The 27,647-nt window shown below is 36.4% G+C and overlaps 1 protein-coding gene across 5 annotated transcripts in view; it reads right to left on the bottom strand.

The window, feature by feature from the left end:
• LRRC7 (leucine rich repeat containing 7) overlaps positions 1–27,647 on the bottom strand; it is a gene marked incomplete at its 3' end in the record, with an annotated part of 99,766 nt that overhangs the window by 55,866 nt on the left and 16,253 nt on the right. For all 5 annotated transcript variants that reach the window (XM_082003280.1, XM_082003282.1, XM_082003283.1 and 2 more), the window contains exons 6-8: positions 7,438–7,501; positions 3,417–3,491; positions 568–712 (exon numbers count right to left, since the gene is read on the bottom strand). In XM_082003280.1, coding sequence (XP_081859406.1) covers positions 568–712; positions 3,417–3,491; positions 7,438–7,501 — 284 coding nt within the window. The remainder of the gene's footprint in view (positions 1–567; positions 713–3,416; positions 3,492–7,437; positions 7,502–27,647) is intronic.

Genomic DNA, 27,647 nt, shown 5'->3' with positions numbered 1-27,647 from the left:
CAGCTGGAAGCAACAGAAGAGAGGAAAGACCTCAATGTTTCCCAAGAAAATATAGTTCAAGACTGAAATTAATTACCCAGATGTGTAGAGTGATATACCTACAACCACTTAGCTTCCAGAATTTCTATATATTCTGAATAATTCAGAAATTTTATGGATGCGATATAGTCAAAAAAGAAAATGAATAGTTTGAACTATGTCTTTGTTTAATGCTCTCATATGGAATTGCACTTCTGTAACTAAGAATTGCAATTTCCTTCAAGGGTTTAACATGGTTAACATAATCACTGTTACACTTACTTTCAAATTTAGATCAGATCACTTATACCTTTGCTTATTTTCTTTAAAATAGTGAATCAGAATAATCAATACCTTCTAACCGTGGATTTTTTTCCTGACTTTACAAAATGGTCTTCATGGACTGCCCAGACACAGATATTTCAAACCCCTTTGGAATTTAATGGCAGTTCTTGTTACAGCTATTATAAAGTCTCATCATTACCAAAGAAAGATATAAATGAAATCCTCAAATGTAAAAGATTACAAGAAATTCTGAGCTTTTCTTACCTATGGAGTCTGGCAGTTGCTGCAACATATTGGATGACAACAGGAGATCTTCAAGTCCTTCACATCCTGATATGTCCAAATCAACAGTTTCTATCCTGTTTTTTGACACATCCAGGTACACGAGCTGTTTTAACTTCCCTATAGACTTAATAGCACGTTACAAAGTGTTACTTGAACAGATATACACCGCATGCCAGTTTCTATGTTTAATTAAAGACAAACAATAGTAATACAGGCTTATGTTCAGTTATCTCAGCATCCTTTTTACAAGAGTTATTTCACTGAAGCAGTATCAGAAGTGGTTGAACAGCCTTCCTGTTCAGACAACTGCAAAAGGAACTGTACCAAACTAAATGACACATATCAAACTAATTAATGTGTTCCAGGTTCAGTAAATCTGCTAAAACTTTGAGTTCTCAGTCATACAGCTGTATTATTTCTTCAGTTGGACACAGATCCAAGGGACATTTACTCACAATTTGCATCTACTCATAATGGCAGTCCTTAAGGTCACTTTAGACATGCAGGTAAAGCTTTTCTGTGCCAAACTGATCCTCTGAATTTTATAACATCTCAAATTAGACTTTAGATACTCATAGTTCAATTATGAGTGCTTAACCCCAATCATACACTTTTATGATTACAGTATTTAACTGCAGCTGTAACATCAGTGAGCAACATGACAGGAATTCTTCCCTAATTTCTTGCAAAATCCATGTAGCATGTAGAGTTTGAAGCCTGCAGAAGCAACCTGCTTCTTTATCCATTATCACAAGATGGTCACTTCATTCTAGATGTGAAATTTCACCATGCAAATCAACAAAAGAGATGCTGCTGTTTTCCTTAAACTAAAGCCTACAAGCGGAACAGCAAAGAGGTGCCGCTGCTGGGTCTAGGGTAAACGAGCCGGACCTATGTGCCAGTGGCAGAGCTATGACACAGACCGGAGGGTTACACAGTGGGATGCAACAAGGCAGCGCAACACCGGTACGGAGAGCTACCATGTGGTTGCAATACTGTGCACCCACAGAAATACTGTCTCAAACCAGATGAAAAAATGTTCATGGCCTATGAAGGAACTTCCTTCATAGATTTTGGGAAAGCCATGGGAATCACTTGTGAAGTCTATGGATTGCATAAAAGTTCATGGGAGTGGGTTTTTTAGTTATTTACATATACTTTTTGTGGTTATTTACTGTACACATGAAAAAGAAAAATGCTTTCAGATAGCTTCACCTGCTTTTCACCTCTTACCTTGCTGGGATCTGCTCTCTGCTTCTAAGGAGGCAGTTTCATGTTATCTTTAATCATATCTGTGGTGTTGTATAAAGGGAAAACCTCCCTTTCACCTCAGCCTTTGCCAATCTACTCATGTTAATAGCTGAACACAATCTTTGTTTCTAGCACAGACTACTTTTTTAAAAAACTGAATTATTAACATTGGAAACCTGGCAAATCTCTAAATCTTAAAATCAATTACCAGTTGGTATTTTCTTTCTATTTTTAAAAGTCAAAATTTAAAGCCAATATTAACTGGTTTAAACCCCTTGGTTTGGAGAAGGCTTTCATCATCTTGGACCTACTAGAATCAGATTCAGGAGACATGAATTATTCACTGTAAATAATTATGCTCCTTGGGATTCAGTTCCACGATCTACTGAACATCTTCAATTCTAAATACCCTCTCCAGGGATTATGAGTTTGGAACACATTTTAGCACTGGATATATTAACCAATTTCATTGTGAACAGAAAAGAGACAGAATAATGGTTAAAATGTTTGTGCCCACACTCTTGTATATGTGGTATTTCTTCTGTTCAGTTACACTGCAGCAACAATACTGCAATATTTCTGTTCTTGGCCTCCAGCTGGTTTCAGTATCAAGAACTGATTTCCACATCAGTTTTTCTTTCCACTAACAAAGCACTCAAAAAGTGGGTATTTGGACAGTGACTGAAAATGATCATTTTCTGTGCAAACAGCCTGCTTAACACAAAATAAAAAATGAATGTAATCTATTTTAAAGACAAAAAAGCATAATTGCTCAATGCAAAAAATTGAATACTGATTAATAAATATTGAAAGCTGAAAGAGGAAGTATTTCTTCCAACACCTAGACATGTCTGTGCTAGATCTAGCTCTGTATTTTCCCTGCAGCAATGAAAAGCATTACTGTGTGAAACATATGATAAAATGCTAATGACGGGGATCCCTTTCTCCAATCATAATCAGTGTAGATATTTTAGAGTGATAATCTCAAATAATTTATGGCCATAAAAATCTTCGAAAACCAAAATTCTAATGTGGGGTAGCAACAACTCAGAACAGCACTAATCTGTGACCATGACCTTAATGTTTAGATTTTAAAATGCATTTTAAAATGCATTTCTAAATGGAGTGCTTTCTAGAGGAATATAGCTGTATTCCACTGCTTCAGAATTGCTTTTAGTATAGTTGAATCTATAACATACCATCTGCTACTTTTAAATTTACTTAGATTATTTAATATTTCCTGTTCCTTTTTAAAACTCACATATGTTTTTATAAAACTGATAGTTAATGCATGGTGACTGAGGAGACAATAGGAAATAATTTCTCCTCACAATGAAAACTACACAATGTGTAAATAGAACAGGCATACACCCATTTAGACACTGTCATGTAATAACATTTAAAAAGCTTTCATATGAATGGCTACGCTGAGACTTTTATTTCTTGATAATAATTAATGACTATGTGAACAAGGAATATGTACCCATTCAAGAAAATGCACATGCATTTACCTACTGCAAGGAAAATAGTTCACTATATCACACAATAATTTGATTACATAAAATAAATGTTCATACCCCAGGTAGCATTTGCAAAGAATTATTGTCCATCCACAATTCCTTTAGATTTTGTATTTGTTCAAGAACCTCAGGCTGAGGAAAAGAATATAGTATTATGGTCAGTTAAATAAATCAGTATATTTAGTTAAATATAAGTCAATATTTTCTTTAAAAAAATCCCTCTTCACTGACATGACATGAACAGTATGCTCCTTTCATTTAACACTGTTGCTCTTCTTCAAAACTTGTAAAATTTAAGAACCCTTTGGAAAAGAAATGAATACAAAGAAGAACTCCTTAGAAGTTCTTGTTCTAAACAGTCTGGCGTCAGTAAGCAGTTTATGAACAAGGCAAACAATAGAAGTGAGAACTGTGGAGCTTCAGAAACAATGCATTGAAAAGAAAGGCCAAATCTCATCTTGCAGCACATGCTAAACTCTGCCGTTTGCATGATTTATGGTGTTAAAAATAGCTTAACAGAGGCATATTGCTGAACACTTCCCTGGATATACCACACTTATGTACGATTTAATGTCTGCAATTGTCATATTCAGTAGTTAAAATAGTATACAATGATCAAGCCTTAAAATCACAGTATTAAGCTTTAATCTAAGATCTTCTGTTCTTTTCAATACTGTAGGATATTAGTGAACTGAAAAAGGCAATTCCCTACATCATTTCTCATTTGTTACAGCTGTGAAAATCAAGAATTATCAGGTCACAAATATTTCCATGTTTCAGCCTAAGCAGTATTTTTCTTTTTAATGAAACACTATTTTCACAAAACACTATCTTCACAGGTAAAATAAGGCTTTCAATTTGCCTAAGTTGTAGAGATTTTTTTCACAGTCTGCCAGAAACTGGTATTAAATATTTCATTTTGGTTCTAACTACATCAGATTCTAGCATTTTAAGGGTCTGTAGTACTATTTCACTGGAATTATTTCAACACAACTAGAAACCAATGTATCTGTGTGGCATCACAGGACTTGAAGAGAGACATCTAATTATCCCCTATGATCTAAGGTCCTTGGTATGTTGTAATTCCCATAAGAAATACGATTTTCCAGTTGCCCGGGTCACACGGTACATTATGGGAGAAGCTCCCAATGCATTACTGCATAAGAAAGAACCTGCTTATCTGGAGCAGTCAATCCCTCAGTTTTCCATGTTGTCACATAATGTGTTTCTATTAAAAAATGATTAGTCAATATTTAGAAGATAATTTATTTTGCCTTGGCTAATTCTATTGAAATCTTGTCCTTCAATGGTTAAACCACTTCCAATTTCCAGGCTAAATTAATTAATGGTAATTTTATATTATTTGTTCCTGTGATGATTAATGGTTCTTTATTCCTCCAGAGTGTTCACTGACTAAGGTATGACAGATAATCATAATTTCCCCTCGCAACTTTCATTTTCTTTTAAATTCCTCTCATTAGACAGATGCCCTTCTCAAAGGCAACAGCCTACTCCTATGTTGTACATATTACAGTTTGATTTGAAATTTCTTGAGTATGGATTATGGCATACCATAATTCAGATGAGATCTCACTGATGTTTTGATAAGTGGTATTAAAAGCTTCTTATTTGTCTCTGATAGAAATGCTTCTGCTGATGCGTTTTTGGAGAATATTTTCATTTTCCATGTAGATTGCCACACTTAGACTAGACTAGACTAGTTGGAAGGGACCTACAACCACCATCCAGTCCAACTGCCTGACCACTTCGGGGCTGACCAAAACTTAAAAGATATTATCAAGGGCATTGTCCAAATGCCTTTTGAACAGTGACAGGCTTGGGGCATCGACCACCTCTCTAGGAAGCCTGTTCCAGGGTTTGACCACCCTCTCGGTAAAGAAATGTTTCCTAACATCAGATCTGAATTGAAGACCGACATTAATCTTTGGTAAAAGTATATTACATTTTATCCTCTTTCCTCTTCCTTTTCTCCCTACCTTTAACTATTTTCTTTCAAAATCTCTTCTAAAGCCTTGCTGCTGACCCCAGACTCCTAAAACTCTGGAAAGAACTACACCAGCCTTCCCTCTCCTTTCAGGCAGAGGTACTACAATTGATTTGTCCAGTGCTCTTTTTTGACACTTCAAAGATTGAGAGATTTCAAATCCTTGACCCATACCTTGTGATTTAATGCTTCAGTTTTCCCAGAGGCCTGTGACACAGATTACCTATTCCCTTCCTTGATTACATTAAGTCTCTTGAATACGGCTGCTATTTAGGAAGTGACAATTTCTATTTTAGGAACCCATACCAATGTCCTTATTTGTATAGTCTTGTTTCTAGAAAATGAATGAACAGAATTACTTCACTTTTTTCTTAATCCCATGCCTGTATGAAGAGCAGTCTCCCAGTGCAAAGGGAGGGACTTCAGTAGTCCAGGGATGGACTGCCAAAGAAATTCAGCTCTTCCACACCACCACAGTCCTAGGTAGTATTTTTCTTCAATAACAAGGAACCCAAATCAGATTTTCAGAATCCCTGAAAACAGCACCTTTCAATCCTTTGTTCCAGGTCTTCTTGATTTAAACTAGTACCACTTTTCCTATGACACTTCTGCAGATTCATTCTGTTCCCTTGTCTCTTGGCCCATTTTGCTTCTGGCACTTGATTCTAGTTCATACATTTTTGGACCAGCTTCCTGAAAAATGAGTCAACTCAGGAAGTTTGGTTCTAATAGCAGTATGGATAATGACTTCTGCTTTATCATTCTTAAGGGACACTATCCTACAATGCAAAAATGCAGAATGATGTCAAAGTCATTCTTCTAAAACATGTAAAACAAAGACTACAAAACCAACAAAAGCATATATATATTTCTTTTGATCAAAATTCCAAATACCACTTCTGAAAACTTTATTCTATTTATCTATGCAAAAAATTTCTTGTTTTAATCAAAAAACTGAGTTAAAACCATCTATTTTCTCCTACATAGCAGTATAAAATTAGTAAACATTAACAGGGTTATAACTATAATGGTAGAAGATAGTGCACTGTCTATAAACCAGATGTAGACTCCTTGCTACAGCTTTCTACTACTCGATGACATTCCAAAATTTATTTAAAGAGAAATTATCTTAATTTTAATTAAAGCTACAGGAAAAATTATCCTCATAAATTTGTAAGCCCTGATTCAGCAGCACTGTTTTTACAGATAGTTCTTCTATGACTCTGGAGGAAAGGCGGTTCAGCTCACAGGGTTTAACAGCCACTGGACAGGCTGTTGGTGGATAAGGCACAGGCAGACATTTATTTTGCCATCAGTGAAACAGTGAGTGTCACAGTATTAACTTGTCCTACAAAAGCAGATGCCTCCCCGACAAGTCCAGCAGTGATAGGTCTCAAAAAAGATGAGGCAGCAATTTTGCTAAGTTTTGCTTCTCTTAACATATTTACAGCTCCTGCAGGATGAAGTCAGTGAGCAATCCTCAAAAATATGGCCATTTTAAAACACAAAGCACCCTCATACTGTTTCTGAGAAGTGTCAATTCTTATAGATACAGCAGAAACATACCTAAGGGAACAGCAACTTGATTATTTTCCATACTGATACTAGAGAAAATTCATGAAAGCTATTAAATCTCAGGGAACCTAATTCTCATCGTAGAGGTAAGATACGGACAGAAACTGCTTTTGGAGTCCAAAATTTACTTCTGCTAATAGCAATTGCTAATATTTGCAGGATATTATGATAGATGTTAGGAAGTTAATACATAATTGACACAAGTATTTATACTGAGATGAAAAATTCATCCCACATTGAAGTATTCCAGCAGTAGCAACCAGCTCAGAGGGAGAATCATCTGTGACTTTGATCTGAACCGCAGAAGCCTGATGTAGATGAAGCATATTGTACTATCAACATTCACCTCATGAACTATGGTCAGTCTTCTGTTCTACAAGGAAATGTGACCATAGCACGTGGCCACAACACAGTAATGCCTTTTAAGTAGTTTATCGCCCCATACACAGAGCATCCAAAACACACAGGCTTCCTATTAAAAAATGGTTCATTGCTTACCAGCTCAGAGAATTCATTATTGCCCAGATCAAGTCTCTCCAGTTGAGTCAGTTTGTGCATTGACCTGTAACAGATTAGGAGATATCCAAGATGAAATTTTTACTTGTAAAATGTCAGTCAAATTTTGTTTAGACAAAAACAAAGCTCAAATGATACTGTTACTGCAAAAAGAATTACATCAGACTGATGCTGATGCAAATGAGAACAATATACCCCATCTTTAAGACATGAGAAGTTCTTGAACTAAAAGGCCAGCAACAATTACGTTAGTAATCTTGGTATAATTTTGCATAGTTCCTCAAGGAAAAGGACCTATGTTATATTTATAAGCATTTGAAAGTAATGTAAATTGTGACATTTTTGATACAGATGTATAAACTTATTGTCAACTTCTTTATAAACCACTAAAAGTGTTTTGGCTCTTCATAGCAAAAGTACAAAGAATGGTTGCCACCTCCTTAAAACTGTGCCTAACTACAGTCATGAAGCAAAAGCACTTTCACATCAAGAATCAGCCTGCTAAACGAGTTAAGCTTAGATGAAGCTTGTGTTGAGTACTTGTGTTGGTTTAACAGAATACACTGAGCTGATGGGGTCCCCTCCTTTCTGACTTGCAGTATGGGGGACCTGAAACATGGCTTCCATTTCAGCAGTAAGTAAACAAACTGTCACACCCCTAAGCAGTGGTGTTTACTGACACTTGCTGTCTTCCAGTAGCTTATGAAAACTCTATCATTGTAAGCAGATACACAACAGAATACAGATTTGTAATTAAATGACCAATCTGAGATTCAATCATTGGATCTGCTGCAAAGCACATCTAGGCAAGTGTTCCTCTCTCTGTGCAGTTCACGGCACAGGAGCATGGTGGGGAGACAGTGTGATCCACGACACCGCGTGTGGATGGCAGCAAGGCATCCTACTTTGCTGGTGGGCATCTCCCTGAGAGCCCCTTTTCGGGCAGCAGCTTCCCTGAGGGCAAGAAAGGCTTCACAGAGCCTCTGTTGCAAAAGACTGTGTACAAATGACAGCAAAATCGATGAAAGCAGCTTATCCTTCTTCACAGCATTATAAAAGAAAGTCAAGTAAGAACATATAAGAAAGTGAACCAAAAGTCAGTATCAACTATGCTTTATGCAGTAAAGGGCTTTAAATGAGGAATAATCTCCATTTACATCTGTGACTAATCACTATGTAATTGCCAAAAAAGCTGCTTGGGCTCAAGAGATTGAAACAGTGAAATAAGAGAAGTGAGAAATTACTAAAAATTACGTAATTAAATTCTTCATTTACTGAAGCTAATGGGAGAAGTCTCCCAGCTTTATCTCTGTGCTGGGAGAAAAACTGGTTATCTCAAGTATAGCTTAAATTGACAAAGGCACAGATCACAGCATATGACTGTTAAAAGCATTTAAAATCTATTGATTTTGAAAATAGGCAAACTTTTTAAAAATACAGAGAGTTTTAAAAACCATACTTAGAACACAGGACAGCAGAAGCACTGACTCAAAGAAGTAATCCCAAAGCGGCAAAGTTCTTTTCAAAATGAGAGGAAAATTGCTGAGCAGCTTGGGAACACGAGTTGAAGGACTGAGCATGCTAGAAGGATGGCAGGACTGTGACTTCCTTAGCTGGAAGCGATGTTCTGCAGTTGTACAACTTTGCTCATATTGGAAAAAAATAACTTTTTCCTAAAGCCAATTTACTACATGATACTACGTGAGACCTGTACTATTTGCTACTTCAAGCCCTTCCAAAATGTTAGAATTTCATATCTGTATGAAATTAAGATTAGGAAGTTGTATTCAGAATTACTACGACACTGGAGAATAAGAAAGATTTCATCATTTGAATATATCAATCTTGATTTTTTATAATGGTTGACATTAAAAAGTTAGTAAATTATTTCAAATAGCACATTCACCCTTATTTTATATTTTAAAAGGTTATTAAATTTAAACCAAATGGCTTTATGAATATTCCACAAAGATTTCATGATTTTTAAAAAAACTCTAATTATTATGTTTATATTCTGCCAGGCCTTTCAATGAAAATTCTGCCCTAAACAAGGCATTTTAGATAGTAGATCTTCCAGGGACCTAAGCGCTACTGCTATGCAAGTGGTGTAACGTGCCAGAGAGTGAGCCTGGATGCTGGCCCTCCGCCATCCCCACTGCTGTCCAAACGTGAAATGGTTCCTCACACGGTTTTGGCTCCTACCGGTTAGCTCTACCCCAAGCAATTCCTGGGCAGATCTGCGAGACTGCCTGAGCTAGGGCCCCTTCCAAAAGGCAACGTGGCTACCCTTGTTCTGGATCAAGTCCAAGTTTAATACATTAATTACTGCCTTTGTTTCCATGAACAAAATTGGAACAGGATATTACCTCTACTGATGATTTTCTTTTTAAGGCCTGGTAGACCAACATGCTCTAAACACCATATTGGATTTTGGTGGTGGTAAAAAAAGAGCATAAAAATAATTAAGCGATTTAGCATTAACGGCAACAGTCGGTTCATAGACCGCCTAATGTAATCAGAGTTGATCCTAATCCAAAAATTAGCACAATCTTAACTGATGTGTTCTAAAATACTAACCATTTTCTCTCTGCAATTTCTATCAGCAGTAAAATGATTAGCAAAGATGCTGTGGCTAAAAAACATAGACCTCTTTTAACATTTAAATTATGGAAAAATGTGGTTGTTATGGGGCTGGATAGAGAACACTGCTGCGCATTTATTACAAGCAAGTTTTAGTTTTCTAAGTAAGAAAAAAAATTCACAGAAATGTAACCGCCATTCTTCACTGGTAGAGTGAAGCATTTTTTGCTAGACATATGTTAGTAAAATCAAAAAACATGTAGATAAACAAATATTCTGTTATATAGTTCATTATATACATGAAGTTATATACTTCATTAGATTTTTAAAATTAAACAGACACTTTGACTGGCCTACTATATTTCTTCACCATTCAGCATAACTTCAAAGAATGAATCTTACGGTCATAAATTAAGATCAGGCATCAGATGTGCTTCTGTACTTTACAGAAATTAACGTTCTGTACAGAGATGTTTTTAAAATATATCTAGGCCTCTTAGGCAAATAGCTCACCGCTGAACCAAATGAATAATTCATGTTGATAGAACCTGCTGTCTTTCATATTTAGGCTGTTATCTTTCATCTAATATAATCTGCAGTACTCTCAAACACAGAAAATTTAAGCTAGATAATGTAATAAATATCAATGCATTTACACAACAATTTTGGGAAGTGCAATGCCAAGTGCTAAGTCCTTTGAAACTGATATTGCTAATACTGTGAAACTACTGGTAATACAACTGCAGGACATATTCCTGTATTATTGATTTCTTCAGTGCCTTCTGTGTTACTGTATGTCTGTTTTAACCTTTACAGCTTTCTAAAATGTTCTTCTAAGTGTTCATCTTTCTACTTGTTCATTATTGTTCTTTTTTGGTCCAGCCTTACACAATCTCAGTTTCCTAACAAGTCTTTGAATCCTAGCACGTATGTTATTTCTGCTGATCACATTTGGTGTTTTGGAAATAGCCAGAAACAGTCACAGTTTACTTAAGAATCATTTAATCTTTCTATGCTGATAGTCACCCTAACACAGATTAATTAATGATAACCTTTCTTTTTAACACTTTCTGATAGTTCACCTATTTCATACTCACTCAAATTCAGTGTTGTACATGGTTTCTTTGTATTTTTCTTTTTCCTGTCCCCCAACTATTCCACATCTCTTTTCCAACATATTTTCCAACGTATTTGATCATTGTTCATAAATATCTTTGAGACAGGAAAGCAACAGATACTTTTTGCTAAAATGACAGATACTCATTGCTAAAAAGAGTGGCAGTTGCCCACACAGCTCCAAAAGGGTTAGCACCTAAATTAAAATTAAATGAAAAAGTAAAAGCAAATTTCTGACAAGGCACAAAACAAGATGTTGTAGTTTAAGTCTAGAGTATGGAGGAGTTAAATCTGACACTGTTCCAAAACAGTATTTCTCAATATAGCTATGATCAGTCGAGATTGAGCACACAGAATCTTAAAACAGAAATGGACTTCCTATATATTCTACACAGACCCCCCTTTTAGTAATATAAATCTTGATTCATGCTCCCCAATGCCCAACTTGCTCCTTACTGCATTTTGGGTCTTATAGTATTCATTAATTTCAGTTATTATTGCTGTAAAACCAGAAGAAATATTGAAAATATTTTGTCTTTTAATACTAAGTCCTTAGTATGCAAGAGTACCTGGAAGGCCGAGAGCCATTCAAGCAATACGCATTGCACCCGCACAACAGATGAGGACACTGAAGAAAGATAATGAAGTCACCTGGACAAAGTGAATGTTTCACACTCTCCCCAAAAGGAGTCCATTTTCTATCACAATCTCCATTAAAACAATAGCGAAAGATGTTTTTAACTCCTCTGGTGCTCTAACTGCACTGTACTTCTCCTGGGAAATTTCTTGCAAAAGGTGACTGAAGTTTTACACATCCAGACAAAAGCTAAGTTTATTAATCAAAGCTGCAACACAGTCAGGTCAGCTCATTTACACCTCCTTTCTCTGTAAATAACACATACATCCCTGAGAATGTTTACATTTGGTCTAACTTACTCCTCCTAGAACTTTCACCGCTGTGTCTTAAGTGATTTGTTATTAATCTAGTTGAGACTTCTGACATTTAGATACAAGTTGTAAATACTGCATACAAATTTTTAAATTAATTGAACTCAATGGAGTAAGTAATTACGTTTGTAATTGCAAACTTGAGAACTATGGACACTCTTATTACCATACAGAATCTCATTAACTTTATGAGAATTCTCTACACTAACGTGTGCGCTCCCTGCCAGTAAGCATTTCCAAGACTGGACTCAGAGGTTCCTAAAGATGATTACACTGAGCCACAATTTACCAGTTGCTGTTTTGGAAATCAAAGCATTTTTGCTTAAAACAAATCAGTTGGGTGCCTTTTAAGACTAGCCGCTCGTTAAACAGCCAGGTAGTGCACACACTGTCAGCCTGAATGATTAAGCTGTGAAAAGCATTTAAACATTACTGAATTTCCCGTAACAAATCCTGATGGCAGGTTTCACTCCTTAGTACCACACAAAGGTTTTAGACCACAGGGAACACATTTCAGCACATGAGCACTGCGAGTTTATAGTTCTTTACACTTGCAGATGTTACCAGTTTCTCAGTTATAATATGAACTGTGTACACACAAGCATTACGTAGTACAACGCCTTCACAAGCAAAAAACCAGGAAATGTGACACACATTTTTAATAGATTGTGCAAAGTTTTCTTTTTACATATACCATCACTATTTGTACATAGACAGGAATTATATATTTTGAAATGTGAAACTCTGAAACTCTCTGAAGATTAAATGAATGGTAATCTAAGTTACAATGCAGTTGGTAAACACCTGTGTATTTCATACTGTATTCTACCTTTGAACAAAACTTTTACTTTAAAAGGTTTGGTGTGTACTACTGTAAATTCATCATAAAAGGCAACTTTTAAACATTGCATAATTTCTAAAGGCAGTTAGAGACATAGTTTCAGAAACTACAACATTTATACGGGGGCAGATTAATTTCAGTTAGCTGGTACTATATCAAAAGATAAAGCACACTGCTAAATGTACCCAACAGAATGTAAGATGTTTCATTAGCTTGTGATATTTTTATCTCTTTCATGTAATTACTTATATTTTTCTTATGAAAGGATTCATTGTATTTTTTATGGGGGGTCATTTTATAAAGGTGGAACAGGAAAGGTGCAATTATGAGTAATGCTCAGTTAAATATTCATTGCTTAAATGATGTAATGTAATATAATTAATGTGCTAATAAAACTTACAGGCAAAATTTTCACATAAATCTTTATCCATATAGCGTTTGGATCTACTCTTCCATTCACAAGTAACTGCAGGAGTTACATGGAGTAGATGTGATTCTCGGCTACTGAAGTGGACCTCACGGTAGGTTCAGAGTAAGGTCAATCTTTTTTTAAAATTATTTTTAAAAACAATAATGGAACATGGCTCTCAAAAAACTACAAATTCATGAAAACCAGCATAGAGAGAAGCTTAGAGAGGTTACTGAATACTTGGTGAAAAATTAACATTGCTCACAATAGTTTTAAAACAGTCACATTATACAATTCAGCTGTATTAATTGTAATCACATATATTGCCTAATACAACTTTCTCATGTTCTTGGATGGTTTTTTTTCCTGCCTTATTTAGAAGATACTTATCTACGCATTGTAAACACTTCAGATAACCAGGAAACTGCCTTGCATTTACAGTTTCTAGCAAACCAAATGAGTCAACTGCCATAAATTGTTTTAATGAAATCACAGTATTCTCATCAAAATCCTCATCATCTTTCTGACAGATAGGAGATGGTGATTACATGAAGATTTATTCAAACCTTCAATCACAAACTTCTAATCACATCCGAGTTACTCCTGCATATGAAGAACTGTGTTCATAAATAACAAAAGTATTTCTAATAGGTAAACATTCGTAAGTAAAAAGCAATTGTGTCAGAGACACAACTAGATTTATACAATGACAAATACAATGAAAGAGGCAATATAATACTGCTATACAATTGATACTTCTTGTATGTTATACTTCTACAGAGATAGGACTGAGAAAGCTGTAACAGTTACATACTCTATTTCCTTGTGCAACAACATACAGGACTGTATTTTCATTTGCGTTCATGAAAAAAATACCATTATTTTCTGAAGGAATAAAAAGCTAATAAAGGCAAATATGTTGCCATTAGTGGACTATCTGCTGTATTAATTTCAAACAGTATTTTCTCACACTTTTGTTGTACACATTACCTTTATTTCAAAGTTGTTAAAATGTCACATTCAGGAGTCTCTTCCAGTTTTAGTATTTTAAACTATGCAATGTAACTTTAAATTCATTAATGAATCAGTTTGGAAGTCACATTTTAAAATTAATACTTAATAGTTTACCTGTTGCAGCATAGTTAAATCTTAACCAGAGCTAACGCATGACATACTACAATCAGAAAGAACTATTTAATTATACATCACTTAATGGATTACAAAGAAAACTCATTCTTAGTTTTCACTGAATCTCAAGACAATTTATATCATTTCTAGAATATAAAACATGTATGGTGTAAAGCAAAGGACCAAAAGTATAAATTAATCTGTCATAAAGTATTGAATCTGTATGTTACCTAATCTATATGTAGGCTTCAAAATAACAGAGTATGTTTAAAAACTGATTTTGAGGATGCAAAATATTGTTACACATGGACTGAAATATAGAACAGAGAAAATATCTACAATAATGCACATGGTATCTATAATAATGTCTATTTCATCTTTAACTATAAAAAATAACGTCCGTTTCCACTTTTAATTATATTGGAGAACTTAAGAATTTTACAATCTGCAATATTAATCCACAAATCAGAGAATATAGCAGAGACCACGGCATGATGCCTAAAGCAACTAAGTCTCTGAAGACTGAATAGCTCCAGCAGCTGTCAGTCAGTCACGGCAGTGCTCTTTGTTACTTTTATGTGGTCTCATCATTAACACAAAGAGAAGTCAGGAGCAGACAACCCACAAGGCATACTGTTGCCCTGCCTGCACGGCTATCAGAAATACTGCCGTGCAAAACGCAGTACACAACGTTATGTGGGCTAAGCGTATGGGAAAACCACCCAACGTGGTCATCTGGGTTAAACATTCTGGACTAAGAGGCAGCCTCCATCAGCCTTTGCATACCAGAATTGTTTGGTTTCATAACACAGTTTGGGAGAACTACCTCAACACAGTCTATTCGTGCTGATGCTCCTGATGCTGCCATTTCTTGTGCCCGAAAATCTGCTGACTCCACCTCCTCTGCTGTTCGAGCCACTGTACACTCTCAGGCGATGGGCAAGGGCACTCTCCATCTTCAAATGCTAAGATGAGAAAAATCAATTTCAATGCCAAAAGATGGAACTGCTGGTGCAGAAGGTGTCTAAACACAACCAATGCATCTATGGCACTGAAGGCTTGTGAGACTTTACCTAATTCTGTATCAAGGGCCTAAAATAAAAAGGACCAAAAAGACAAAATCCTACATACAGAAACTGGAAATAAGCTCTTTCATGATTCAGTCATAACAACAACAACACACAGCTACCCGATTTCAGGAAAAATGTTTTCGTGCAAAAGGTAAGGATTTTAAAAACACACTGCTGACTTAAAATACTGCCTTCCATACAGGATCCTAAATTCCCATCAGTTTCGTTTATGGTGGAAATGGATCAGATCTGTAAAATTAAACCTTTTGTTCAGGACCCAGTTATGGATCCCTCTACAACTGGAAAGGTTTGCTCAACTGATTGTAAAAAGGTGAAATATTCACAGTTTTGACTCTTGTTCACACACAAATCTCTTTCCCAACACAGCTCTCAAATCGTTGGGGAAGGGCATTCTAAATTTCAGTTCAGATCCACTTCTGCTTAACTGATTACATAAATAAACAGAACACAGAAGAAATCTCATTAGCCAGCGCAAAGCTCCCGGCAATACCAAGACTTTATGAATAAATGTTTTATCCTTTCTTTTTTCCCCTAGAACTCCTTTTTTCTTTTTATTTTGCATCTGCTTTCTGGATTCCTCTTCCTACTTCCTGATAACTGGTTTTCATGCTTAAAAAGAAGGTTAATGTATGTTTCCACTTTCTGGACTAGATTACACGAAAGTCAGCCTTACCTGGTACACAAATTTTCTTATGATATGCCCTATGGCACATAATGAGATATTCTTTGTAGATCACTCTTTGTGGGTTCTTGCTCACCACACTTTGGGAACATGCTGCATTTTGGAGCAGCAGCTGCTCTGTCAGAATAGCCTGCTGAACAGGACTTACTTGCAGAGTAAGCAACTATCACTGACTGCTCTGTAACAGCAGGCAGACAGGCCAGGACGGGTCAGTGGTGTGACTACAAGGAAAAGATACACGTGGTACTTCTATACAGTATCTCAAAACTGCTTTCCTGAATGTTGGAGCCAAATAATCCCTAATGTACACATGTGCAGCATAACCCTGAAATGTCCCGTTTTGCTTACGAATCACTACTTGAAGGATTCTTTGATATAGAAAACCAAAAATTACCACTAATATTTGGTATTTTCTACTTCATGCTGTTTATCTCAGAAAAGTCTGGAGGAATGCTATCCAGAACATAGAAGAAAATATGTCCCCAGATGCAGGATTAAATTCCCTCAACTATCATCCCCTTTCCAGAAAGTAATGTGTGTTTCTTAACCTCATATCTATCTTTAAATGCTGATTTCAATGGACAACTTGAGCATATGAAATTCACGTTTTCAAAATTTCAAAATATATAATTTCAAATTTCCAGTTTCAAAGTGTATCTCATAAAAAACATTCAAAATACAAGTTAACAGCAAACAGCTATTCTGTCAGTGAATTTCAGAATTAAAATTGCTTGAGGGTTTTTAATATTGAGGGATATTAATATTGCTTTGACACATTAGAGTCACAGGGTAGTTATACCCTAACAGTCACTAAACCTTGAGTCAAATTCACATCTAGCAAACTATATGTAGGTCTGATGAGATCAATGACTTTGCTATAAGATGTCTGCATTTGGATGAAGAAACGTAATATATTGGTAACACAGGTGACCTAATGACAATAAAAGTTGCTCCCTGTTCTGGGACAAATACATCTTTAGAGCAATTATGAACCCAGGACCCACTGCAGTCCTCTCAACTCAAAACCACTGAAACTGAGCAAGACTGACTGTATCACTCACTGCCACAAAGGTCAACTCCCTGCTTTTGCTTAAAACATTCAGTATTTGGTAAATAATGTATTTAAGAAGTTGTGTTTTGTTTACAGTGTAATAATACAGTGGAAAGTAAAGAACTGATTTATAAACACTGCAGTGCTGATCAACTTGAACATATTGTTAAATTAATATAAAATGACTAGTACTTGGGATCTGGGTCTCCACCATTCTGAAGAAAGAGGAGAAGCAGGCTCTAGGTTTCCCACTACTAAAAATTGGCTAAAAATAACCTATGTTTCATCAGGATATACAATATATTCTTCAAATCTCTACAGAATTCAGCACATGCTTTGTATTCTTATGTACTAGTTTTGCATGGAATGAATGAACATAAATTAAAGAGTGAATAGTTTTAGCTTGCAAGATTGAAAATGCAGTTTTGGCCCTGTTTTCCCATTTACTTTGGCAGAGAGCAAGAAGACCTAACTTAAGATGATGAACAATTAACAGCAATGCACCAAGTTCAAAGGGTGTTAATGGATATCTGATGACTAAAAGTTAACAGAACCAGCTAACCCAAAAAACAAAAGAATTTTACTCTCGACACAGGTTTCTTACTTACCAGTCCTTTTGATTCCTATTTCTACTGAAATATGGACAACAGTGTGAACACATACCAAACCCAGGATTATTTCTAAAGAGAAAACCAGAGAAATAAAATGGGGATGGGCTAGAAAAAGACAAGGATGAATTTGAGGTGTCATGACTCAGTAACCTTCTACATATTAATTGAGGAAGAAGGATGGAAGTAGTCAGAGATGGCAAGAAGCACCTCAGAAAAGGAAAATGCAGAAGGACAACCCCTGTTGTCGCACGTGAAATATCTGTATATTGTTATAGTTATGGCTCCTCACAAGAATGGTTGATTTCTTCATAGGTGCTCTCCAGTAGTTTTAACTGTAGAAGTATGGTATATAAGAACTGGCAGATCTCTATTGACCAGCTCTCCAAGCAGTTACTTTACCACACTGTTAATAATGTGTTTGGCTGCAGTGGCCGTTTGCCAGCTGGGCTAGAGAGAACATCACCAGCAAACGAAGCCGCGCTGATAACACACTGCACTCTGGGGAATGGGTGCCAAAGGGGAGGCCAGTGTAAGGCTTCTATCTAAGGGACACAGCTTTAAGAGGAAACAAACAAAGCTACTGCGAGCCATAACACAATCCTGTTCAGTTATTAGAGAACTGTAAAGGGTAGGCAGAGAGATGATAGTCCATTACGAAGTATGGCAAATATGGGCAAGATTTGTTTCATAATTCAATGACAGGAAGCAAGCTGCAACACTGAGCTTGTGAGCTTTAACAGCAGCAGTCCACTGGAGACACTGAAATGGGAGAAGCATGGAAAAGCCGTATGCGCTAGAAAGATGGCACAAATACTGTGTGTAACTGGTGAATATAATCTACAAATGTACTTCAACAGGAAATACAGAGAGTTCATAAAAGAACTCACCAACCAACTACAGGAAAATGTAATTGTGATAAAGAACTAATGACCATTGTAATCTATTCAGACATATGTATTTTGTAGTTTTTCAAAAGTAATCGTCAATCACATTTTCTATGTGTTGGAATATAAGCAAGTTTTGCATGATTATTTTTCTTTTCCTGATTACATAAATAAAATGCCTTGCAGTAGAATGAATTTTTCAAGGCTTGAGGGAAATGGGAGCATGAGGTGACCTTTTGCACACCACAGAGCTGACCACAGGTTACACGCTGCCTGCTTGCTGGCCTTTAGGGAACTTGTGATGCACTGCAAGAACACAGGTCACAGGATATCCCTTCCCTCTCATGTGGAGGGACAGATGGACACTGTTGAAGTTCACAGCTCACAGCATCTGCAGGTACATTTTCTACACCTTGATATGGCTAGGTATGGCAACAACTAGAAATGTCATTCTATGTATGTTTAGCTCAGAACCATCCATCCTTACTCCAACAACCTATTAAGTGACAGAAACACACTGTCCCAGAGCATCAGGTTGAGCCACAACTCAAAGACGGCACAGGAGAGGGACATACAGTGCAGTGCATATAGACACTTGGAGGAGGTGTGTGTTACCTGCAAGTCAACACTGCACCAGTACTGCAGCTAAGAAACATGAGCTTCTAGTAGTCTCGTATTCCAGCTGCAAAAAAGAAAAGGTCTCCAATGGTCATGGCAAGTAAAAACCTCATCCTGTTCTCAATGCATTCCAACAGTCATCTTCTCTCTATTTAATTCCTCTTGCAGTTTGAATTGTATGCAGGCGTTTTTACTCTGTAGATTTTTTTTTTTTTAAATCAAGTAAAATTAAAAGGATACTGACTTAAGGTTTTCTGAGTATAATGAACAATTTCCTTGCATACCATAAAACAACCATACCTGAGAAAGCAGAGCACAGAGTCTAAGCGTAACCAAATTACATCTCATTAATAACAGAACGAACTCTGTGTATGTTTAGCTCCCCGTTGTTCTGGGAGGAGCTCGGGGTTCTGGTATAATTAAGAACAAAATGAGTGTAAGGTGAGCTAGGGTGATTCTCTACAGTTATAAATGTTCTCTCCTCCTACCACTTCGTGCTATGAAGTCTTTATCTGAAATTTAACGCTACTAATCAGATATAAACTCTTCTGAAAAAAGAAATAACTTTTGCATCTGTTAAATGAAAGTTTTAAAGAAGCAAATAAGTGATAAACAAATACAAAAAAAATTTGGTGTCTGAAACAGGCCTACATACAAGGCTTTAATTTCTGTTCTATCTTTGCTTTGCCCATTTGACACATTAAAATTCTACAGCATGAACATCACCAGGTAAGAACCACTAATTACAGTTTAACTAATATCAGGATTAGCCCAGATGGCAGAAGCAGTACTGGTGCATGTTCAATGCGGTACAAGAAGTTCTAGCTATATCTTCTCCCAGAGCGTCCTTTACAGGAGATATGGCAAAAAAAGCACCACTACTGCCTTCAGACAAGAATAATTAATGCAATTTTTCAGACCACTTTGACACACTGTATATGTTGGAAAAGCATTCTTAGAAAAAGAAAACAGTATAATACATTTTTCTGCATCTTCTCTGAGCAGCAAATATATTTAGTTTAAAATAGCCTAAAGGGAAGATACATAGTAGTAGTTCCTTATTAAAATATTGGCAATATTTTAATAATGTAGTGCCAAAGTAGTAAGTCTTCTGGAATATGATTTATTAAACTCAGCCAGAGTTACTATTTGAAGAAAACAGGTCATCATGAATGATGAAAATATTTGTAATCTTAAAGTGTAGGAAACAGTTTACAGCTTTATAATAAACTAGGAAGAAAGTGGAACAGCATTTCCAAAAATAGGAGTCTAAAGCTAAGCTTTTAAACCTATATTTAGGTGCCTCTGGACAGATTCTCAGCTGATATAAACTGTCTGTTCCACTGACTTCAACACACTTAAGACAACCTGTGATTTTTGCAAATCTACTTCCTAAAACAGGATTTTGGAAGTGATAAGGATGTTAGGAATATAAATGTTATTCAATCAAGGGGACTAATGTTCTTAAGTCACAAGAATGCTTTTTACAACTCCATTTTCAGGTTAATGGAAATACTAATCGTCACTTTTTTCCAGCAAATTTCACATCTGAAAAAAGGTAACGGATTGTGACATTTTTGATGTCTGAATATCCTTCTGAATCTTTATTGGCTCATTCTTGCTGAGATGAAACTAAAGAAACAAGCAAGGCCATATCTGCAGTCTTTCAGCACTGCAAAAACTGAGAAATGTTTATACTTGTCTTAAAAAGTCAAAGCAAAGTGGTATTGAAATAGGGAACATGAATAAAATAACTTTACCTGACAGTGTTTCAACCAATATTTTTATAAATCATCAAGATGATTCTAGTGATATATGCCATTTTTTATACTAAAATGATTATTTAAGAGGAATGTCAGTGTTCAATACACATACCGTATCTATATAAGAAGTGATTAATCTGTATTATTCTGCTTACTTTCTCAATTTGGAATAAAGTCTTAGATACAGAAGGACATAAGAGTTGTAACACTCTACAGGTTTAGATACACCCAATTCACAAACTTAACTTCTGCAAAACATCTACTATTATTTTATATGTATTCTGCCCAGGAAGAACCTAGTCTACTTCACCTTATATTGTTTTAAAAACAAATGACTATGTGTTCTTTATACAGTTTTTATGAGGCTGCTTTGAAACCTTGATCCTTTGAGTCTCCTTATACACCATTTTTAAGAAATAACCAGCATACATAAGAGTTACAAGTAATTTCAACAAATACGTATTTACGATCATTACAATAGGAAGAGGACAACTTCCACCACTCGGCCTTGTTTCCATCTGGTTTGTTTGCTAGACATTTTGTAGTTGTGGATAACTGTCACATTAATCTGGTGCAGATCTACATGGTAGCTTGGTATTGCAATTAATTAAAAGCTTTGTATTCTCAGTGCAGCGTTTAGTATTTCAGTTTATTTTTTAGGTCTGAGAATTATAGCATTGCTAAGTGATTGGCCAGAGAATAAAAGAAATAACATGACCCACAACTCATGAACTTTTTATTTAATTGGCTTGTAAAATATAATTAATTAATTAATTATTGGAAGGGGAGGAACATTGTATACTCCCCATCAACACTTATAGTGCTTCTACTTTCTGTGGTTCTAGCTCTAAATTTAGGGGGAAAGAAAGAAAAGAAAAGAAAGTATGTCATAGAAAAATGTCAATTTTCCATATATGTGTCTTTACAGAAAAAAAAAAACCGTACACTTGGAATCCAAAGGAAGAAAAAATTCAATTTTATGAAATTCCATAACAGTAAATTCTTCTGGGTGAAAAATGGGATTCTCTTGCCCCCCTTAAGTTTTTTTTACAATATATTTAATTGTGAACCCACAATAGATACTTTCATTATGTATGCACAAAAAGATCTTTTTCACACCTTTACTTGTTAAGCAGAAGGAAACACTTAATAGATGGCATCCTTGTTTTCGTTTCTCTTTGAAGTATTTTTCATGGAAAACTTTAGGTGAGACTGACCTTCTGTGCTTTTGAATTATTGGAAGAAAACTTCTCCATTGCCCTTTATCAAGGAAGATATTCAAGCTCATTGATAGTAAAATATTATACAAAAATAGGACAGCTTATTTTTCACAGCATTTTTAAGAACCATTCTTTTGTGGAACTAGAATGCACAGAAGTACTGTTCTAATGTAAACAGTGACAGGTAAAACCCAGCGATTCATTACAACTTGAGACATTTGCAGAAAAAAGCAAAACAGATTACCAACTTTACATTATATTGCCTACAACAGGTAAGCCTAAACAAAGATTTTTCAAGCAGAGTCTGAATTTTGACAGCAAACATCTTATTAACAGCAATTATCAAACTGTGTGGCTAAAACATATTGCCTGTATTTTCACATAGTTTTATTTCATTACAATCAAAGCCTAAAAACATGCAATCAAGAATAAAAACCATGGGTTTACATTTTAAGACTGAAAACACATCAATATAAAATGGCTAATTTTAACAAAAGCAAAAAAAACCCCCAACCTTATCATCATCATCATCTCCATAAAGTCCTTTTATTCCTGACTCAAACCAGAAGTAAAATTACAGGTATGTAATGTTTTAGCAATGCTGGAAGACTGCACTCAAACAATTGCAAACCGAGGGGACAGAGATAGCTGGAAAATATTTCAGAAATGTACTGATTTAAACCAACAAAGAACAATAGAACAATGCATGCAAACATCTTCAAAGGAATATCAAAGTGCTGATCAACACAAAGAATCTTACAATGTAATTATATCATCTGTGATAAAAACTTACCATTTCTGGTTGATTTCAGCCAGTTTACTTAATAATCACCAAAATTTGCCTTACAGAGAGCAGATTTGATGTTGCAATGCACCAATAAGTTCAAACTGTCAGGACAGCAACATGTGCCATCTAAGTTTAATCTTTCCACAATTTTCTGGTGAAAACTAGAAGTTAGTGACAGGAGGAGGTCAGACTGGCCAGCCAGGGCAGACTGAATGTGCATCCCAGCGCATCCTGCCTCTCAGGACACCCGCAGCCAGCTCCTCAGGCAGCCGTGGGACAGGGACCAGCCCAGGCGCTTCCCCCACTAGCCTGCACTGAAGAGACCCAGCCCCAAGCCAAAAGTGCTGCTTTTGCCTTTCAGGACAATGTAGAGTGATGTCTTTCAATCTTAAAAGGAGGAGAGAGAAGGTACTGATGACTCTGATATTTTGGAAACTTCTCACTCCTACCGCTTGTGGCCAGCTTATCCTTATTTCTTACTCTGCTAAGCACACACAACTCTGTTCCTCATCCAGGCAGAAGATACAGATCTCTTCCAAGTTGCCTACCTTAACTGTGTGCGTAGAGACAAACACTAACATAGCTCCTCTCAACTTCTGTTTTCTTAGATTAAGTAACACATTATTTTTAGGACCCTTCCACATAATACACTCTGCATTCATTATTTTTCCTATCAGATCAGGACCTTCTTTAGCTCTTCCTCATCCTTGTTCCATTTTGAGCTTTTCCAAATGAGGTCTCCCTCATTTTTTTATACAATATCACAAACTCTTCTTTGTCTCTAGTGAAAATACTTTGACAAAGAACATTTGGCATTGTCATGGCTCTATTAGATTGCTGACTCATAGACATTTTACATCCTACTAATACACTGATGTCTTTTTTTCCAATGTGATTTCTGATTGAAGAGCTCCTAATTTATAACATAAACTCCTATTAGTCCCTTGGTACACAACCTTGCACACTGTACTATTAAATTTCACCCGTTTTTTAATTGCTCTTGTCTTCAGAACTACACAGTTCTTCCAATTTTAGAGGCTGTACTTGAGAACTTGATCTACAATTCTTATTCTTCACAAAGCAAATCAATTCTGAGCAATAGCTGAAGACCAACAGAAATCTTGGTTTTCTGTAAGAATAGCTGCTTTGGTAATGTCTCCATTGTACATTATTTCCTAACAGCACAGTATTGCAGAAAAACAATAGCTGTAATACCTATTGTCAAATAAACCAAAGATGACATGAGAAGCCACAGCTTCAGCTGGGAAACAGTGAGTCAGCAGGATGAGTACAACAAATACAAGTATTTTCTCATCAGTTACCTACAGTTTCTCAGACGCTAGTGACTCACCATTTACAAATGCAGTTTCTACAATTTTTCAATTTTACGAATCTCTACTGAAAGAAACCCCACAAAACCCTGAAAAGGGGTTTCCTCAGCCCAAACAGCTCTAAGGGCAAAGATCAGACTAACTACTTTAATTTACTCACAGATTTTTGAAAAAATACAGGCAGGTTGCTTGGCTGCTTGGTGCAAGCAACAGCATGGGTATGTTTTCCAAGTTCTTTCCTGAGATACGAAATATTCTTGATTGCTCTCAAGAATTCAATAGGATGTTATTATCCCAAATTATTCCATTTAAGAGTGGCAGGTCTGCTGACATTTGTTGCTATGAAGAGCAATGAATATTTATGACAGAGCCTAATCTCAGAAAATGCAAAATTAAATGCAAATTAATGAGTTTCCATAGGAGTAGTAACCAGACCAGGCTTAAATACAACTGTTAGATAAATTAAAAGCTTTTGTTACATATGCAATGTACTCAGACCATCCTTTCCCAACTAAGCTGTAAATTTAGCTGCTACATTTGTTTGAAGAATTGGTGATTCACTTCAATTACTGTAATAACTCTGCGTTGTCCTGACAGAACCACAGATCCTCAGCATGCAAACAAGAAAAGGGATGAACATCAGTGAGGGGAACCATCTCTGAGCTTTGTGTATGTGCCATGGTTCCTAGAACGCTTGGCCAAAAAAATTAGGGAAATTGGTAATTTAGACTTGAGGCTGGTTTAAATTGTGGACTAGCTAGTCTAGGTCAGACTATTTTTAAAGAGCAGAAAGTCAGAATGTGCTTTTCCTAGGGAAAAACTGACACCAGCAGTCACATCACTCAATGGGGTGTTAAGTCCTCGGCAGCCAATATAATCTAAACCTCGTGCCCCCTCACTTCCTTGTCCCCCTGATACGCTGCACATTCCCTATCTCCTCTGCTAGCACTGACAGTTACCCTACTACCTACTGCTCCTTTTTTGGTTTGTTTTTGCTAGGCCGGTTCCTAGTCTATGAAATGACTGACTATAGATACAGATATAGATATACTGTGTATGTGTATATAGGACATACATGTGTATGTACATGTAAGTGTATACATATACACATATATATTATATATCTATACCCGTCATGTCAGATGTACTAATGTCATCAAGCATTGGAACAGGCTACCCACGGAGGTGGTGGAGTCACCATCACTGGAAATGTTCAAAAAACATGTGGATGTGGCACTTCAGGACATGGTTTAGTGGCCATGGTGGTATTGGGTTGACTGTTGGCCTTGATGATCTTAAAGGTCTTTTCCAACCTTAAAGATTCTGTGATTCTGTCTGTCTACGTAAACACACCCACCCATAAAATGCATAGTTATATATAGCCTCTACATATCTCTGCTTCCTAAATATGCTGGTGTAATCATGCTATAAGATATTTCAGGCTTTACTGATACCCTCTTCTCTCCTGTGAGGGTTCTTTCATCAACCTGAATATCCTGGTTGCTTTGAACACCAGTGCAATGGCATGGGTCTTTGTTGGGTCTTTATTACTAAAATACAAACCAAGTTATACTCAAATTCCTGTAAAACAGTCAAGATGGAAATGAAAATACAGTCTGTACTAATGTGAACTCTGCCTACTATAATTCTGTCACTTAAAAGGGAAAAAAAAACCAACTATGAAAACAGTGCTAGGATTTAACCAGCTGCCCTTTGGTAGAAGGGTAATAACAACATATCCTTTTCAATATTCTGGATTTGCACCCAATTTGAACACAAATGTTTGGTTTTCACTTATTTTGGGAGAATATTGGACTGTATTTGGAAGATCTACTTCCTAACAATACCTTTACTACAACTAAACATCCAGAAAAAGGGCACCAAGCCTCAAACTGCAGTCCGAACTGAAGCAATCAAACCCAAGGGCTGACTGCAGAACACAGCTCCTGCTGCATGATTTAAGGTTGACTCATAATGTTAAAGTTGTTTCCTACAGTGTAGGCAGCACAAACATGACTTCTGTATTTGTATCCACTGTGAACTTTCATTCAAGTAGTTTGAAGTAACTTTTCATAAACAACTAATGGTTGGAAAAAGTTTACTTTCTACACCAATATATGTTAACACAAACAGAACTGCCTGAACTCCTGAATGCTACCAAACAGTGGGAAAACATAGTGGTACTTCATATTGTTTACATAAGTCCTCAATGAAAATTATTAAATATCCTGTGCATCAGAGTGGTTGGATTAATCATACAAATTAGAAAGTCTGTGTGAGACCATCCTGTGGTTCTTATAGGAGTGTCCAACATTTACAGCCATTCATAAAAGGCAGAGCTATAATGAAGTATAGGCCTTGGAGTTCACTGCTCCAACACAAAAGGTATTTGGTAAATGGCTTCAAAAACATCAACACAGACACTGCTAGTCCAATAATTATTTAACCACTAGGCAAAAAGTGCCTCACTGTGCAATTGTACTGGAAATCAGCACTCCAATTTGTATCAGAGGTGAGACAAAACTACATAAGCTGAAGCTACAATTAAGAGGGTGGGAAACAGCAGAGGGTAACAGCTGTATGAAAGCTGCTTATCTGGACTGAAATGGGAATACAGAGACAATAATGTGAATGCCTGATTCGCCAAGCCAGATGCATACACACACACTCATACACTTCATAACTTTTATCAAAAAACTCGTGAACTCCTGGTTCACCATCATGATTTTAAAATAGCCAAATATATTTGGTAAGTAGTTATTCTCTCAATAGCAGCCTCCTCCCTGTTATTAAATTTTAGGCCTGTGACAGCTTGAGGAACAAGAACAGTGCAGGCAGAAATGCTAGCTCCTGACAGCAGCCATGCGCTAGGCAGAGGCATTTAGGGGGAGGAGAGGTGCACCCACCACAGCAGCCCCATGCTGCAGCGGGGGAACAGCAGAAGCACTTCCCCACAGCTGCCACCGCCCTGATCAGCGTGGGTTCCCCCAAGTCAGCGGGAGACAGAAGAGGATCGTTGCACGGGGAGGTCTGCGTGTGAACTCTTGTATTACTGCGAGCTGGTATAGACACAGCACCTCCAGAAAGGTGTGTTATTGCATGTCTTCATTAACTGTATGTATGCATACATAT

The sequence above is a fragment of the Phaethon aethereus genome, assembly GCF_964289735.1.
Source record: "Phaethon aethereus genome assembly, chromosome: 8".
In the NCBI taxonomy this organism is placed as follows: Eukaryota; Metazoa; Chordata; class Aves; order Phaethontiformes; family Phaethontidae; genus Phaethon; species Phaethon aethereus.
Note: the sequence above shows the minus strand (reverse complement) of the source record. Positions and strands in the feature narration are given on the sequence as shown.